Below are 15,718 nucleotides of genomic sequence, written 5' to 3' on the forward strand. Positions count from 1 at the left end.
TAAACTTAAAGCAATGTTAAAATAAGATGGAATATCTTTTTTATTTGCACAAATATGATATTAATAAATGGACATGAGAGTTAGCAAAGAATCTTACAAATACAATAGAGAAGATTAAATTTTTTTTTATCAATGACATCTATCAAAGCCAAGATAAAAAGTTAAGCAATTTTTTTCTATAAAACAAAGGATGTTTAATAGAGATTTTATTTTATCTTCTATCATTCATTGTAAATTCTTTATATTTTGTGATGCTAATAAAATGGAGAATCTATAATTGATAGATTTAATTCAAGAACCATTATTTGTTGATTTTTTAAATAATACATTATGATTTTCACAGCCTTCAAGACAACATAATTGAATTGAAGACCCTCAAAAATGACATGTTTTTTTGAATAAATAACAAGATACAATACATTTGGTATTACAATTTTAGATGAGACTCTAGATGTTTGGTGATTTTTTTAGAAGTTGGAACTATTCTTGATAGTATAATAAATATTTTGTTTGAAGAAAGTTATAAAGGCCTCAATAATGACCAAATAATGTAGTAGTCTTCTTATCCTAGAATGAGACATTATTAATGGTTGAAAGGACCTATCAACTACCTTCAAAAGAAACAACAATCAAAGTATGTAACAAATATAATTTGTCACACCTTAGACTCCATTAACATGTGATCACCGTTCCTTGTGGAACTTATTCCTAGAAGAGAGGTAATTTCACAAACATACATATTTATTTTAATAGTTATCTAGGTAATATGAATAAATAAAAGTAAGTAAAAACAAATCAATTTCATAATATCTTTTAACCATCCCTAAAAGCTTCATAGATGCGGTTTCACCTTTATACATGTCTGTAGGTGATTGGTAGGTTAAAAAATTGGCTAACAAGTTAATGCCGTATTGCACATATTAGTAGCTTGTAGTACAAGCTAATGATGAGGCGTACATATAAAAAACTTGCTTTGCAAGTTAAAACATATGCCTTACAAATTAGACATGTATTTGAGGTCTTATAAAATATTATCATGTAGCTCTTAGATAGATAGTATGTATAAAGATAAGAGTGAAGCCTTCTTTTTTCTTGTAAATTCTTTTCTTGCTTCTAATTTAGTTCTAAGACTCTCTAACTTTCTTGTATTTTGGCAATAGCCATTCTACTTTCTATTATATATATATATATAGATATATATATACATTACCATTTTTTTTGAAAAAAATCTTATTTTTTTTTTTGCCTTCATTAAATTCTTACCCTTGATAGGAGATAAGAGTAAAGCCTTTTTTTACTCTTGTCAATGCTTTTCTTGTTTTTAGTTTAGCTTTAAGAGTCTCTAGTCTTCTTGTCTTTATCAATAGTCATTCTAGTTCTAATACTATATTATTTCTGAGAGAATATTTACTCTCCTTTAGTGACACAAGATTGTATTGAGGTTTTTAATGTTTGTGATTCATGTCTTTAACACTTTCATATTTATCTTTTTATTTTATTTTATTTTTACAGGTAGAAGGTAAATAATATGAATAAATGAATTATAAAAATATGAATGGTAATGAAGATGGAGATGGAAATTAGAGGATTATATAAATTACTCAAATATAATTGTCATATTAATGTTAAGTTTTGTACTTTAATTTAAATTGTGAAGTAAATTCATAAATATTTCTATAAAAGATGTGATTTCACAACAATGTAGACAGAATAAATAAATAAATAAATAAATAAAGTCAAACAATATATTAATACACAATATATTGTAGCAACAAAGTATAGAGCATTTGTTTGTAATGAATATATCTAAGGATATTCAAAATGTGGTTTGAAATTATATCTTGTTAAAATACATCAAATAATTTTTGATCTTCATGATGATGGAACTAAAATCTTAACTTATAGAGAGTACCAATAAAAAACTTTAATGGCATTTTTAGAAATGTATGAATCTACAAATAACATAGGAAGGTTATGTTTTGTTAATCCTACTAAAGAAGAAAGATTCTATCTTTGGCTTATTCTTACAGTTGTATGTGGACTTCAAATATTTAAATATATTGTAAATGGAGTGTTTTATCTAAGTTCTAAAGTTATGACTTTAGAAGACAACAAAGAATATAATAAAATATTTTTATTATAATAATTATTATTATCATTATCATTTTTTAACCAAATATATAAAATAATTTGAAAAACACAATTGTTAGGATTTCATAGTATTTGATAATAAAAGAAGCATTGAAATTAGATTATTTTAAATTAATAAATTATTCTTTTTTAAAACATGTTGTTATTGTTAGTTTTTTCTCTTCAATATTTCAATATTTGCTCTTCAAAATCATATTAAGGACAAAAAAGAAACACCAAAGAAATATTATAAAAAAATATTAAACATTTTATTTGTAAAATATCAAACATATAAAATACCACAAGCAACATCTACATAAATTGTTCAAATTCAAATGTAAATATATGGGTGGGCAATATATAATTATCTTCTGAATTTAAATATATATATATATATATATATATATTAGAAATGTTGAAACATGGTAGAATAACTTCTACCCCTGTGAAGAGAATACAAAATATTCTCGTAGAATCACACATTTATCAAAGCATTAACCAATCCTTAATCTCCGAAACAACTCCATCTTAAAATGTAAAAAACAAAAAAAAATTAAGTAAGAAAAACAACAACGCTCTCATGGACGGGAACGGTGAACGGGGAACGTTCCCTTGCGTTCCCATTATCCAATCCACACAGACAGACAGAGAGGGGGATTGCGAAGGAGCCTCACAAGGCCTTCAATCCTTCCTTCGAAGCCTCCTCCTCTTCACAAGCTTCTCCTTCGTGAGCTCCTCCTTCCTCCTTTGATTCCGTTTTGCTTCTATGGCGTAATCCCACCCTCGTGTTCAATTCTACTGCCGGGCTTCGCCTCTTTGCTAGCTTTACAGTGGTGGATTGTGTGCCAGGGTGTTGCAATGGTGGGCGCCAATGCAGCGCTCGGAACGAGCGCGGCGTCGTTCTCTGCCACTAGTTCTGTTGCTGTTGCTGGGGCCGCTGCTGGGGCTGCTGCTACGGGCAGGCGTGAGAGTGGTGTGAGGTCGCCGTGCGTCGCGTCGTCTTCTTCGTCTTTGTCGCTTGGTGTGCGATGTCGAGCTGTGTCCGTGCGGAGGCCCGGGTTGGATGCTTCCAGGAGTTTGCGAAGCTCGTTGTTGGCGTCTGGGAGCTCTGGAGTTGGGTTCTCCAGGAACGAATTCTTTGCGGTGAGGATTTTTGGTTGTTGGTCTCAGGGGTTTGTAGTTATTTATTTATTTAGTTATTTTTGGGTTGGCTTCGGGTCGGGGTTCCTCGAGTGCTTGTTCGTTTCTCTGGTTTGGGTTGGAATTGGGATTGAGGGGATTTGACATAATTTGGGAAGTGTGATTCCTGAGATTTCTGGAGATAGTTTGTTGAGCAATTGTGGCACCTGAATTTTTTACAGTGTGGGGTGACTTTAATTGTTGAATTTGAGAGTAATTTTTCTGGTCATGGCATGAGAATCAGGAGATGAAGCATATCAGTGGACTAGTATTTCATGAAACATCAGCTTGTTTTTAGATACCCGACTTTCATAATATCAAGCAGTTGTCCAATGTATGATGACAACTCCGGATAAATATTGCATGGCTTATTTCAAGCAGCTGCTTCATTCTCGTTCTGTGTTGCAACACGAAATCTAGTGTGAACGTCCGCATTTTGTAGTAGCGAAATGTAGTTGAAATACTTATTAATGAGGCAGAGTGGTTTGTCAATGATGAGGAATCTCAGCTCGTAGCCTAAGTCCAGAATGGCGTTGTAGAAATGATAAATACGAGTTCCACCGTGATTAGTAGGTTTGCAGCATTTGGCATTGTATTCGGAATTATCTAATGATCTGTTTCTTGCATTGGGCTTCCATTTTACAGTTCTGATGGTTTCCTTTGTTGATCTAGAGACATGAAGCATTTTTCCTAGCCTCCAACATTGGAATATTGCATGAGGCAAGGAGAGAGAATGGCCGGGGCCTGGTTGTACGAGCCGCTGTGTTCGATCAACTCACGGACAGCCTCGAAGCAGCGTGGTCGAAACTTAAGAAGGAAGGTAAATACTATCTTTATTTACTTGTAGTCCCTGCCAAAGATAATTATGACACACCTCATTCTGCTTTTGAACTGTTTAACTGTTGAGGGTTTTTTGAATATTTCGATCTCTTTTAGGGCACTAGTAGACTTGAAATCTTGATATACAGCAGGTACAGGGACACGCAGAGCAACTGTATGTATGCGACTGTAGTCAGAAATATGAGCTCATTTGCTATAATATAGCAAGAATAGCTCGGTTAGCAATAATCTGACTTGCAATTGGTGGTGCAGATGTTTTGACTAAAGATAATATCAAAGAACCTATGAAAGATATTCGAAGAGCTCTGCTTGAGGCTGATGTACGTGGTTCGAGACCTTGAAAGAGTTGCACGTACACATTGGATAGATTTATCGTTCGGTTTTCTTCTACCTTTTTGATGTTCAAAGCGTGACAGCAATTTATGCATTCGTTTTGAATGCTTCCATGTTGAGTGTGTGCCTTCCTGTGCAGGTGAGTTTACCAGTTGTTCGGAGATTTGTGAAATCCGTATCGGAGAAGGCAATTGGTATGGGGGTGGTTCGTGGAGTGAGACCAGACCAGCAGCTTGTCAAGGTGTGTTCAGTACCTTATTCATAGTGTTGCTTTCGGTCATACTGACGAGTTTTATTGGTGGTGCGTAACAAGTGTCTGATTTTCTCGGCAGCGTCTCTGCGCTTAGGGTTGCTGAAGTTTATGCGCTTATGGAGTGACCATGTCCTCTGCTACGCATGTCAATTTTTTGCACCAATGAAGTACAAAGTAATGAAACAGTTGTGATACTGCAGGTAGTGAATGATGAGTTGGTAGGCCTCATGGGTGGAGAGATGGTTGGCATTGAATTTGCCAAATCTGGTCCTACCGTCATTTTAATGGCAGGGCTACAGGGAGTGGGGAAGACAACTGCGTGCGGAAAGCTTGCCCTTTTTTGCAAGAAAAAGGTACAGTTACTTTGGTTAATCGGAGGCTGAACCAGAAGCGAATATTTACTTTCAGAAGTTTCTGTTACTGTTATTAAAGTTGTATAGATTTTATCAAATTTAGCTCCGATTCAAGAGTCTGCTTTGTTTTGTAAACGTAAATTTGCTTGGAGAGTACACATTACTGGTGTAACGATTCTTATTATAACAAGTTTCGGATTGCAGGGAAAAAGTGTCATGATGGTAGCGACAGATGTGTACAGGCCAGCAGCCATCGACCAGCTCGTCACCCTGGGAAAGCAGGCGAGTCTTATGTTTGCTGTGGCTGTATAGTAAAATCAATCTTTCTGTTGAACATTGGGTAGTCACAGAACGAGACACCGACGTAAATGGGCACTCTTCATAGAAGAGCATCAATTTACATCAACCTAAAGACGAATGGACTTCATGTTTGTCTTTGCAGGTGGAGGTTCCAGTTTTCGAAGCTGGTAATCAATTACGGCCTGCAGAGATTGCAAAGAGGGGACTTGCTGAGGGCAAAAAACAAGGAATAGATGTTATCATCGTTGATACGGCTGGACGTCTCCAGGTATTACACCTGCCTGTTGTAGCTAAAGATTCAAGTTTTGAATACACTCTGTACTGGGTCTGTTAGATCTGTGGCTTTCATAATTTATCGATCTATACGTTCTTCATCTCTAAGTGGTTTATGGTGCTGAATTGTTAATCTCTTTCTTCTAAGGTTAAATAAATTGAAGTTATCTCCTAATTGTCTGTTCTTTAATATCCTGGGTATATGTTACATCTTTGGATGAAACTGACTGTACAGCCCATTATTTGAGGGCAGGTAGATCGAGGAATGATGGATGAGCTCAAGCAGATAAAACAAGTGGTGAATCCAACTGAAGTTCTGCTAGTGGTTGATGCCATGACTGGTCAAGAAGCTGCAGGTATGCTACACAGCTCTGTCAGTCATTTACTGGTATAACTGGTATGTTCTTTTAGCTGTAAGATTAGCTAACACATAAAACAACCTTCTTTTTGTGGCGTGTATACTTATTCTTGAAATGTGTATGCTATTTCTTTTTGATCTTAGTCCTAAAATGTGCTTTACTATTATTGCACTTTACATGTGACCTTTTTTGATACTCCGAAGCAGACAAGCTATTTGTCTATTTCAATTTTTAAATATGTTTCTGTACTCAAACATGAATTGACATCGTCGGTGGTCTGTTTGATGACAGGCCTGGTTGCATCGTTTAATCTGGAAATTGGCATAACTGGTGCGATCCTAACAAAGCTTGATGGTGACTCTCGAGGTGGAGCTGCATTGAGTGTCAAAGAGGTCATTAACTACCACCTTCCACAATGAGCATCCTAGTGACCGTTGCTAGTTTTCTGTTTTGAAAGCATAGACATGGTTCTGTTAGTTTTAGTGATCTAACTCAAATGTACGGCCGTGCTAACTGTTTGATTTCCTATTTTATCATTCAGGTGTCTAATAAACCAATTAAGTTTGTGGGAGAAGGAGAGGGCATGACAGCGCTGGAACCCTTCTATCCTGATCGAATGGCCAGTCGCATCTTAGGAATGGGAGATGTGTTGACATTTGTGGAGAAGGCACAGGAAGTGGTACGTGAAGGTTGCCCAAGTCAGGCTACCCTGAAAATGCTATGACGTAGATTTGAGAACGTTCTGAGTAGTGCTGAATGTGAAATCCAAGTTTGGCTTTAGACGCTTTTGAATGCTTATAGTTGGTTTGGATCGTTTTATAACATAGTCATGTCTCAAAAGTATTTGAATTCGAAAAACAATCTATTTGAGGTGCCCGCAAGCTGTCTGTCTCGCTATGCATGCATGATTTCGTAATTTATTACTTTACTGAACACATACATATGTTTCTTTTTAAATGAAGCACTCATATTTGTATGGCTTGGATGTGCAGATGGTCAAAGAAGACGCGGAACTTATGCAGAAGAGAATAATGGAGGCTAAATTTGACTTCAATGATTTCCTTGCTCAAACACGGAATTTAGCTCGAATGGGCTCCATGAGTAATATCATGAAGTTTTTACCCGGCATGAACAAGGTCCTGCTCTTCTTAATATAACACTGGTCGCGTATGTCAAGGACAAATTCAGTCTAGGTCATCTCAGCAAAGAGAAAACGGGTTGTAAATGTTTTTTCCTGCGTTGATTGAAGACACATAGATTTTATTTGGCTTACTGTAAGAATGACTCTTATAATTGACCTCAACTTTGTACAGTGGTGAGCATAAAAACCTATTCTTTTGGTTGGTACCTCTACGTAACTTTATACTCTGCTTAACTTGCATCTATCAGGTCATTGGTACTGATATCTTGCATATTGATGTAAGAGCAGGTGAGTCCACAACAAATTCGCGAAGCTGAGAAGAGTCTTAAAATCATGGAATCTATGATCAACTCTATGACTCCTAGTAAGTATCTTGCAACAAATAGCTATCCCGAATTTCAGTACCTAATCTCCATACATGAGAACCGGAGTTTGATATTGAAATCTTCTTTGGTGGCTCATAAATAGTTTGCGGAGCATGAAGATATCTCGTTTCTGGAACAGTCAACGTAGACAGTTGGTTTTGGACACCACCTACATTTCTGCAGTTGCGTTTTTCTTAGGACGTTATTTTCTGTGCTGCAGAGGAGAGAGCCGATCCTGATCTTCTTGCAAAGTCTCCTTCCAGGAGGCGAAGAGTTGCTAATGGTTCTGGAAGATCACAAGAGCAGGTAGCAAAAATATTTGTCCATACATAATGTGCTTGATACAGTAGGCAAAACGTGTGCCAGTAGTTTCGATACTGGACTAAAATGTCAAGAATTGAATTTTCAAAGTTAACATTCAACTGTTTAATTTTCAATTTGAAGTAAGCTGTTAATCTGGTACATTGGTTTCTAATTATCATCAAAACATGCACGTACTTGACAAGATTTCGGATGGCTATTTTCTCCATTATATTTATAGCTTTTACTTGTGACCTTTCAGGTTAGTGCTTTAGTGGCTCAACTTTTCCAAATGCGAGTACGCATGAAAAGTTTGGCAACTATGATGCAAGGTGGCTCGATACCTGGGATGGAGGGCTTAGAGGAAGGCATGAAAGGTGGAAGAAAGGTATTTATTTCACACCAGTGAGCATTATTCGGAATCGGAGAGTATTTCTTAAAAACAGTGGCTAAGCAAGTTGAGGTTCTGATGAGCATGATGAACCAGAATGAGGGTATAGACATACTCCAGTTCCTCACCCTGACCTATGACGAATTCTGAGTAATTTGTATGTGACTTGGTCTACGATTTGCAGGCAGCCCCAGGTACAGCAAAGAGGAAAAGGAGTCGTGGTTTTGCGTCTCAGCTTGCAGAGTCTGGTGCCAAATCTTCACCAAAAGGATCTGGAGGTTTCGGTGGCTTTGCCAAGAAGTGACCCATTTTTCTTGCTCCACCATTCTTTTTTTCTTTTTTTCTTTTTGATGATGAGCGGTTTCAAACATAGTATTACTCGTCAAGTGTCAGCACGAATTTTGTGTCAGTCAGTTCATTTAGAGATTCTGTAGTTCAGTGAAACACACACAGATAATCCAAACCCTATTTCACTTTTAATACATATTCCTCGCAACTTTCTCACTCATTTTTTATTGTAGCCTTTGTTTTACAAACTTGTTGTTGTCAATAAACTTGTTCGTCGTCAAACCCGGCCTCTTCACGAGCAGAGCGGCCTGCTCGTCACGAAGTTTTCGTGACATCGCCGCACCGCTAGAGTGAGCACCCTCGTCGGCTTTGCATTTTGATTGAGTTTTCGTTGTTGTTGTCAGAGGGTGGGGCCTGCATGATCACAGAATGTCCTCACTTCTCCCGCGAGTGTGCTCACTCCCTCCCCGAAATGATGTCACGCACTCCTCCGCTCTTCGGCTTCAGCACTCATTCCTTGCGATCTTCGCCTTCCGCGGCTACAATTGACACTGTTGCGTCAATCACGCATATATGTGCATTTCAGGAAACTGTCCTTGCCTTATTGGTGAGAGCCCGGCACTATAATCCTGCATGAAAATTCTTCGCTATTCAGTGTCATGTTCCTCCCGAGTCCTTCCGCATCCGTTTCGTTTGCGTACAATACTCAATCTCGGACTCTGTTTGTTCGATCCAGTATGACTTGTTCATTACGGCTAGAGAATTCGTGTATTTGAGTTGATCGGATTGCAGTCGTATTCTGAGACTAGGATCATCTCCAACTATGTACAGCAGGGGCTGAGTTGAGACTAGAGAGGTCCATGCATTCTCTAAGGAAACTATCTACCTCTTTCCTAGTCTGTGTCGATCCTGTCCAGTCTCTCCACAGCCCTCTCTGTCTGTGATTGTGTCACCAGCGTATCGGGCAATAGGTGCCACAGGCTCGGAGGGAGAGAGAATGTGTTAGGCTTTCACAATAGATTCACTGACGTTCATAAGCTTCTGTGGCAAACTGTCTGAACATTTGTAACTGCGATCGAATAGTTTGAAGGATTTCTTCCAAAAGGGGGGGGGGGGGGGACAGTGACATGGACTCGTGACACGAGCATCCTAGGTGCGTTTCCACCAAAGAGAGCACCATCATTTTGTGTACTCCATGGTGGAATCGCATCCAGGATGCCATTGTTACGATTAGCGAACGCTTATCAGCCATGGGCATCAATAGTGGTGGCGTGAAATGATTCAGGGAGCAGTTGGAAGTCTTCAAATCCACGGGCAACAATTCAAAATCTAAATGGATTTCTGCGCGTGAATTTGAAGTATCTCACCCGTTCTCTGTGTGTCAAGACGACGTGTGGGAAGAACTCTTTCAAGTATCAAGTCAGTTTCTGAATGCACGATGCTTGAATTCAGCAACTGTGCGTTTCTGAGATTTCCAACATGGACAGCGTGGTGAGTAAACTGCCAAACTGCAATTCATTCTAATGTCTTATTTGCGCTTCAGTTCAACAGCTTACTTGATGGAAATTAATCATAGACATTGCTCAAGTATCTAGAGGATGACTCCTAACTTCAACAAATGTAAACCTCACAAGCGTCTACAATCTAATTCTACGGAGGTCCCTTAGACTTTCATCAACTAGTCACAATTTCAACTGCAGTGTTGAACACAGCTGAATAGTTGACATCGTAGCAGTTTGTGTACTCGCTACTGCTTTTTGAACGAAGAAAAGCTACACCAGTGTCCTGCACAATTGACACTCACTCAATGCGTTAAAAAATTTGAAGTATCCTGGACAAATGTCCTACTACATTGTTTAGCAGTTATGCTCTGATTAGCGGAAAGTCTGTTTAGCGTTGCAACTGTTTTTATCATACTTGTGCCAGGAAAATAGACCTCCTATACTGAGCAGCTCTGGAAGATACCATTGAGTCGTGATCAAATCTAAGCAGCTGTATTTTTCTGAGTCTCAGTAATCGATGTCTTCATCAAAGAGGATCTGCGACCCAAATCGCTGAAGGAGTTGGTGGAGTTCGGGAACCTTGATATTGAAGCAGAGTTCGACAGACCCTTTCGTGCTCGAGTTTTTCGGCAAAGGTAGATTCCATGCTGCTTGCGAGACATTTGGTGGGCTGGATGGGTGCTTCCCTCAGTCGTTGAACCAGAGAAGTTAAACACGACTTCCACTTCCGTCACATTGATGATTTTTCGATAGTAGCACAATCGTAGTGCCGTTCCATTGTTTTATCGTTTAGTGGTGCATGCAGTTAGCCTGAATTGTCAGTTTGTTCAATAGAAGGAATCTTAGTAGAACTGGTAATCACGCTTTCTTTCAGTCTACACAAATTCTATTTGTAGCATATTCCTACCTTCTCAACGTTAGTTTTCGCAAAGATTTGCATTTTGACTATCAGCTCATGGATCTAGCAAGTTTTCGGACGTAAGAATCTATACAGCTGGATATCTGAACAGTTAATGCGAAAAACAACTGTGCACAGCAAATACGAGAAGAAGATACAAGCCGCAACTCAATGAAGTAAACTCCCTTAAGTAAGAGATTGCGAATACCACGCTTTCTGGATCGATGTTACTCGAAACTCGCGAATTCGGAACGAGTGACTTAACCTGCTCGCTAATTCGAAACATCTACAATCATTGAGTAAACAAGGGCAGAAAGACAATTTCATGGCTCTCAGCATCACAATCGTGGACAAACACCGACACAGTAAAATAATTTCACAGCAGGCCTCATCACCCAAAGCACCAACGCTCCTCAGACACGAAATTTTGGGGACGCTGGGGATGATATTCGACAACGAGAGGAACGGAAATCAGTCCAAAGCTAACGCACTAAGGCTTCGCTTGATTTTGCAGCTGATTTCATCATGCAATTTCTGAGCCACTAATTTACTTCTTGAAAATGCATGACAAATTGCGCCGGCATGAAACACACCACGACTTCCTACTGAGTGGCAACCATCCATCAGAAAGAAGCGTACATCGGCTAGTTCGCTAAAGCTCCAACGGCACGGATCATCAATTTCGAGCTCCTTGCGAAAGCATCAATCTTCCAAAATTCCTAGAAGGTCATCGTTGCGGTACAACAAAAACCTAAGCAGACAAAGAAGCGCTTCGTCAAAATGACTTAACAACAGCAGACCAGCAGTTATTGCATGGTTTACTGCACCATGGGAGGAGCAAAAACAAAACAAAAATAAATAAAAATAAATAAAAAAGAAAAGAGATCGGGCAAGAGAGGTAGATGCTAGAGCTTACTCTTTGCCTTCCTCGCCTTTCAATTTAACTGGAGTTCCGTCGTATTCTGGAAGCAGAACAGTGTCGCCGGTCTTTACATCGCAAGGGATGAGTGTGCCGTCTTTTGTCTTCATACCAGGACCAGTTGAAATAACAATACCTGAGTTCACCTGTTGCTTACGAAACAGTGATATGATTCAGTGGAGTTGGCATTTTAATGCTCTTGGATCGAAGACTGTCACTACTTTCAAAGCAACTGAAACAGAAAAGCAGGCTCCTTGATCTATTGCAACGGAGAAACGCGTCAAAATCCGCTAATACAGATACTATGGCCTAAATCAATCAATATATTCGGTCATAAACAGAAGGATGAGACCAACAAAAACTAGTTGGTACGCAGGGTCATGTTTGTATACAAAGAAACAGGTGAGTGCAATCAGTAAGCGCAAGTGTTTCCCTATTTTGCGAGGAGGGTATCAAACAGCTCACGACCTTGAGCAATAAAGCTAAAATTCAACTCCACGCTGTGTGCCATTCTCGCACAGAGCGAGAAAAATAGGAGAACAGCGGTATTACAAATGCAGAGCCAGAGTTAACATTGAACCTTAAGAATGGTATAGAAGATTTCGAAAGCGAAAGTCGATCACGATTAAGAAGCAAAGCAGACTGCAACATTTCCAAAAGGCGGAGAGGTTGAAGCGGATCGTTTCGATTCAAACAAAAAACATCAATCTGTCGCAACTACTCTACAACACAGGGGGTTGGATTTCTGCCACATGGTCGAATCGCTGAGAAAAATGAGATTGCAGATGGGGAGAAAAGGAGGTAATTCACCTTTGTGGTGGTCTCCGGAAGAAGAATGCCAGCAGCGGAGACTGTTGGTGGCACAATTTTCTCAACCAACACTCTGTCCAGCAATGGCACCAGCCGCTTGGCAGCCGTCACGACCGACATTCCGACCCTCCTTCGATATCAATTCGCAGATCAAATCACCTGCAACTGTACAACCGAAATGGAGAGAGGGACTTAAGGAGAGAATGAGTAGAACAGTGGGGAATCAGGAGCCTTGGGACTCAAATGGGAGAGAGAGACCCCAAGAGAACGACTCAGCTATTTTCGTTCTTCTAGAATGCTCAGAACATGGGTAAACGAAGATTTTTCTGGGTTTAACTGACACTGAATAAGATGGAACTTTTATGTCAATTTTCCATGTGGGACACAACAGAGAAACCACAGCAAGTATGTTCCACGCTATTGCTGTCAGAGTAGCAACGAAATTTATAAGCCTCGAATTTCGATTTGTTTCTTTTTCTTCTGAATTGAAGCACAGGATACGGAACAGAAATTGTCTAGACGGGATGGGGATGCGAAATTGAGGTAATGAAAATTTCGGGGGTTTTCGAAATGATAAATATTAGTGGATGTTAGTTAGTAACCCCTAATTTATTTTGGTGTATTTTCCAGAGTTTTCTAGAACAGAAGATTCTCGTCACTCCGTGTCTGTTTGCGAGTCTCGCGCCGTGCGGTTTATAATAGCTGGGGCTGTTCTCACCTCAATCGGCGTGCCTTGTTGGAAAATTGTTGCAGAAACGTCCAGTTCACTCCAGTTTTGGTGTCTTCGCACTGGAGTCTCACCGATTTGCAATGCGCACTACATTTGCGAGATATTGTTTTCAGTGAGATTGGTGAGATTGGCGAGATTGGTGAGATTGGTGAGATTGTTGCGTGCTGGTGTAGCGACTTGGTGTCTGGTGGAGTTGTACACGTCAGTTCGTGGAGAAGATGTCGACGGTGACGGCTGCCAAGAGGTTGATTCCTTTGCTGGACAGGGTGTTGGTGGAGAAGATTGTTCCACCAACAAGGACCGCTGGCGGCATTCTTCTTCCGGAGACCACTGCTAAGGTTTCAATCTTTTCTCCATCCCTCATTCCCTAATATTTTCTTCGTTGCTCTCATTTTGAGGGAGTGAAATGGAGTCAGTTTTCTTGAACAGTATTCTGATACTCAATTGGAATGCTATGTCTTTGCGACAGTCCGCATGCGTTTACACGATGTGGGATTTTCGGTTATATGATAGGGGAAATAACCTGCAGCTCTATAGCTACCGTTACTTCAACTCAATCTGAGCCCTATTCCACTTATTATTTAAGTTTGTTTGTCTCGAAGTAAGATTTCAAGCGCTCGCTGTTAATTTAGGGTTTGGTAGCTGTCTAGTGTTCTCATATAAATCCTCGGTGAACCTTTGTCCATTGATCCTCATACACAGGCATCGATTGTTTCTCATCCTAAAATCAGCGATCTGGTATTAGACTTGGTGACTACGATTTCATTGACTGGAGATGCATAACTCTCCCGAAGAACTCTGCGGTAGATGTAGATGCCAATCAACGAAGTGGAGTATCACTATGCTCAAGGTCTATGATTATTGATGTGCAGCTGAATTCTGGGACAGTCATTGAAGTAGGAGCTGGATTGAAGAATAAGGAAGGAAAGTTGATCCCTCTTGACGTGAAGAAGGGTGATACTGTTCTTCTTCCGGATTATGGTGGTAGCCACATCAAGCTTGAAGGCAGAGAGTAAGACCGCGAGTCCTCTTCTCCAGCCCTGCTGTGTATCAGCCTTGATAAAGATGCAATTATTTTGGTGCTGTTTTTATTTCTATTTTCAAAATCATGGGAATACTCATTTGAGTGATTTAGTAGTTCCAGGTTAGGGTTAGGGTCGTAATTCGAGGTCATTTGGGTGTTAAATATTTTCTTGCTCTGCGAAGATCACCTGGCCAAGTGTTCATTGTGTGACGCTGTTTCTGTTTTTGGTTTTAGGTATGTCCTGTACCGCCATGATGACCTCTTGGGGATTTTGGAGGAGTAAAGGCTCTGCACAGGGCTTTAAACCTCGGCCTTTCAGGTGGTAGCAGTTACTTCCTACGCTAAGCATGTTTCTGAACGGTTGTGAAGAGGCTGTTGTAAAGCAGCGAATTGAGACGCATGTTTTCTTATTTAGCTTCACTGACTAGTTCTCTGGTGCAGATGCCACCTAATTACTTGTGTCGGTGAACTGTGATGGAATTTTTGGATTAGTGTAATGGAGTTACTTGGGGGTGATATCTGCTTAGAGCCACATGCCATTTGCACCCTCTGTACCAGCCTTTTCAAGTTCGTAATAGAACTGATTTTCCTCGGCATCAGTCAGATTTTCATTTTTGTGAACAAGCCTGTCAAAATACTGCCAATGATTTTGAAAGTTAAATGGTAGCTGTGGAAGGTTTAATGATTGAATGAATCAAAATTCAGTCATCTGCCAAGGTATTACGGGCATGACCAAAATCACTCTACCATCGCTCAGTAATACCTCGAGAGTCCCTTTCGATAGTTACAAAGAAAATTGAAAAACGCATCTAAAATAATAAGCTTTAGAACCTCTTTGGTGTAATACTCATTGTCCAAGTTTATCACCAAGGATGTGAAGCCTGCACAACATTGAAGTTTACCACCGCGATAAACTCACTTGCTCCGTCAACAATGGTGCACCTATTCACCCTCATGGTATTCATTCACCCTCATGGTATTCATTCATCCTCATGGTGCCTTGGTTTCTCTGTTTAGCTCATGACTTACCATACAGACTGATATAAAAGTCGATTTCCGAGGTCATAAAAATTCATGCTGTCACCATTATAGCTGCAAGAATCAAAGCAGATAACGGAGTGGGCTACTCTTCAACAACCTCTTACGGTTCCAAGCACCAACGAATTAATATCTCAGACCAGTAGAGAGAGAGCTGATGAGTCTAACAAGAGCAGGGACTGGATACAACATCAAGAACGATTCGGAGTTTAAAGCGAAAATCTTTTGGATTGCTCAACAAAATAGCCAACCTCAGATGCGACATGTGTAAAATGCACAGCGTTCATCTCAA

The 15,718-nt window shown here is 39.6% G+C and overlaps 3 protein-coding genes and 1 long non-coding RNA gene across 6 annotated transcripts; 3 read left to right on the forward strand and 1 right to left on the reverse strand.

The window, feature by feature from the left end:
- Positions 1-2,849: 2,849 nt before the first annotated feature.
- Positions 2,850-8,725, forward strand: LOC112286118 (signal recognition particle subunit SRP54, chloroplastic). The gene is made up of 15 exons (XM_090252378.1): positions 2,850-3,273; positions 3,982-4,129; positions 4,402-4,469; positions 4,622-4,723; positions 4,936-5,088; positions 5,293-5,370; positions 5,531-5,656; positions 5,915-6,017; positions 6,312-6,412; positions 6,562-6,699; positions 7,013-7,156; positions 7,450-7,525; positions 7,747-7,832; positions 8,089-8,214; positions 8,402-8,725. The coding sequence occupies exons 1-15, from the start codon at positions 2,989-2,991 to the stop codon at positions 8,519-8,521; spliced, it is 1,854 nt and encodes a 617-aa protein (XP_090108504.1). The 5' UTR covers positions 2,850-2,988; the 3' UTR covers positions 8,522-8,725.
- A 1,007-nt stretch (positions 8,726-9,732) lies between these two features.
- Positions 9,733-10,938, forward strand: LOC149988437 (uncharacterized). The gene is made up of 2 exons (XR_016504422.1): positions 9,733-9,996; positions 10,432-10,938. It is a non-coding gene; the product is annotated as an uncharacterized LOC149988437 (long non-coding RNA).
- LOC112286121 (10 kDa chaperonin, mitochondrial) lies at positions 9,997-12,829 on the reverse strand. Of its 2 annotated transcripts, XR_002970928.3 has the most exons (5): positions 12,635-12,829; positions 11,822-11,970; positions 11,545-11,656; positions 10,471-10,817; positions 9,997-10,290 (listed from the first exon to the last, which is right to left on the reverse strand). XR_002970928.3 is itself a non-coding variant. In XM_024527737.3 (3 exons), the coding sequence occupies exons 1-3, from the start codon at positions 12,752-12,754 to the stop codon at positions 11,608-11,610; spliced, it is 318 nt and encodes a 105-aa protein (XP_024383505.1). In that variant the 5' UTR covers positions 12,755-12,829; the 3' UTR covers positions 11,267-11,607. The 2 variants fall into 2 exon arrangements, 1 of the variants encoding a protein (XP_024383505.1); XM_024527737.3 differs by lacking the exons at positions 9,997-10,290; positions 10,471-10,817 and having other exon boundaries at positions 11,267-11,656.
- Positions 12,830-12,892: 63 nt separating this feature from the next.
- On the forward strand, positions 12,893-14,984 carry LOC112286123 (10 kDa chaperonin, mitochondrial). 2 transcript variants are annotated; one of them, XM_090252379.1, is made up of 4 exons: positions 12,893-13,177; positions 13,388-13,702; positions 14,237-14,376; positions 14,623-14,984. In XM_090252379.1, exons 2-4 carry the CDS (start codon positions 13,583-13,585, stop codon positions 14,669-14,671), a joined length of 309 nt encoding a protein of 102 aa, XP_090108505.1. In that variant the 5' UTR covers positions 12,893-13,177; positions 13,388-13,582; the 3' UTR covers positions 14,672-14,984. The 2 variants fall into 2 exon arrangements, with proteins under 2 accessions (XP_090108505.1, XP_024383506.1); XM_024527738.3 differs by lacking the exon at positions 12,893-13,177 and having other exon boundaries at positions 13,372-13,702.
- Positions 14,985-15,718: the final 734 nt, after the last annotated feature.

The sequence above is a fragment of the Physcomitrium patens genome, chromosome 8 (genome assembly GCF_059467195.1).
Source record: "Physcomitrium patens ecotype Gransden chromosome 8, ASM5946719v1, whole genome shotgun sequence".
NCBI lineage: Eukaryota > Viridiplantae > Streptophyta > Bryopsida > Funariales > Funariaceae > Physcomitrium > Physcomitrium patens.

Coding starts and splice junctions, on each gene's coding strand:
- LOC112286121 (XM_024527737.3), bottom strand. CDS start 12,754: ATGTCGGTCGTGACGGCTGCCAAGCGGCTGGTGCCATTGCTGGACAGA. Junction 11,971..12,634: donor TTCCGGAGACCACCACAAAG/GTGAATTACCTC, acceptor CGTAAGCAACAG/GTGAACTCAGGTATTGTTAT. Junction 11,657..11,821: donor AAAGGCGAGGAAGGCAAAGA/GTAAGCTCTAGC, acceptor TTGTCTGCTTAG/GTTTTTGTTGTACCGCAACG.
- LOC112286118 (XM_090252378.1), top strand. CDS start 2,989: ATGGTGGGCGCCAATGCAGCGCTCGGAACGAGCGCGGCGTCGTTCTCT. Junction 3,274..3,981: donor CCAGGAACGAATTCTTTGCG/GTGAGGATTTTT, acceptor TTGTTGATCTAG/AGACATGAAGCATTTTTCCT. Junction 6,700..7,012: donor TGGAGAAGGCACAGGAAGTG/GTACGTGAAGGT, acceptor TTGGATGTGCAG/ATGGTCAAAGAAGACGCGGA.
- LOC112286123 (XM_090252379.1), top strand. CDS start 13,583: ATGTCGACGGTGACGGCTGCCAAGAGGTTGATTCCTTTGCTGGACAGG. Junction 13,703..14,236: donor TTCCGGAGACCACTGCTAAG/GTTTCAATCTTT, acceptor ATTGATGTGCAG/CTGAATTCTGGGACAGTCAT. Junction 14,377..14,622: donor ATCAAGCTTGAAGGCAGAGA/GTAAGACCGCGA, acceptor TTTTGGTTTTAG/GTATGTCCTGTACCGCCATG.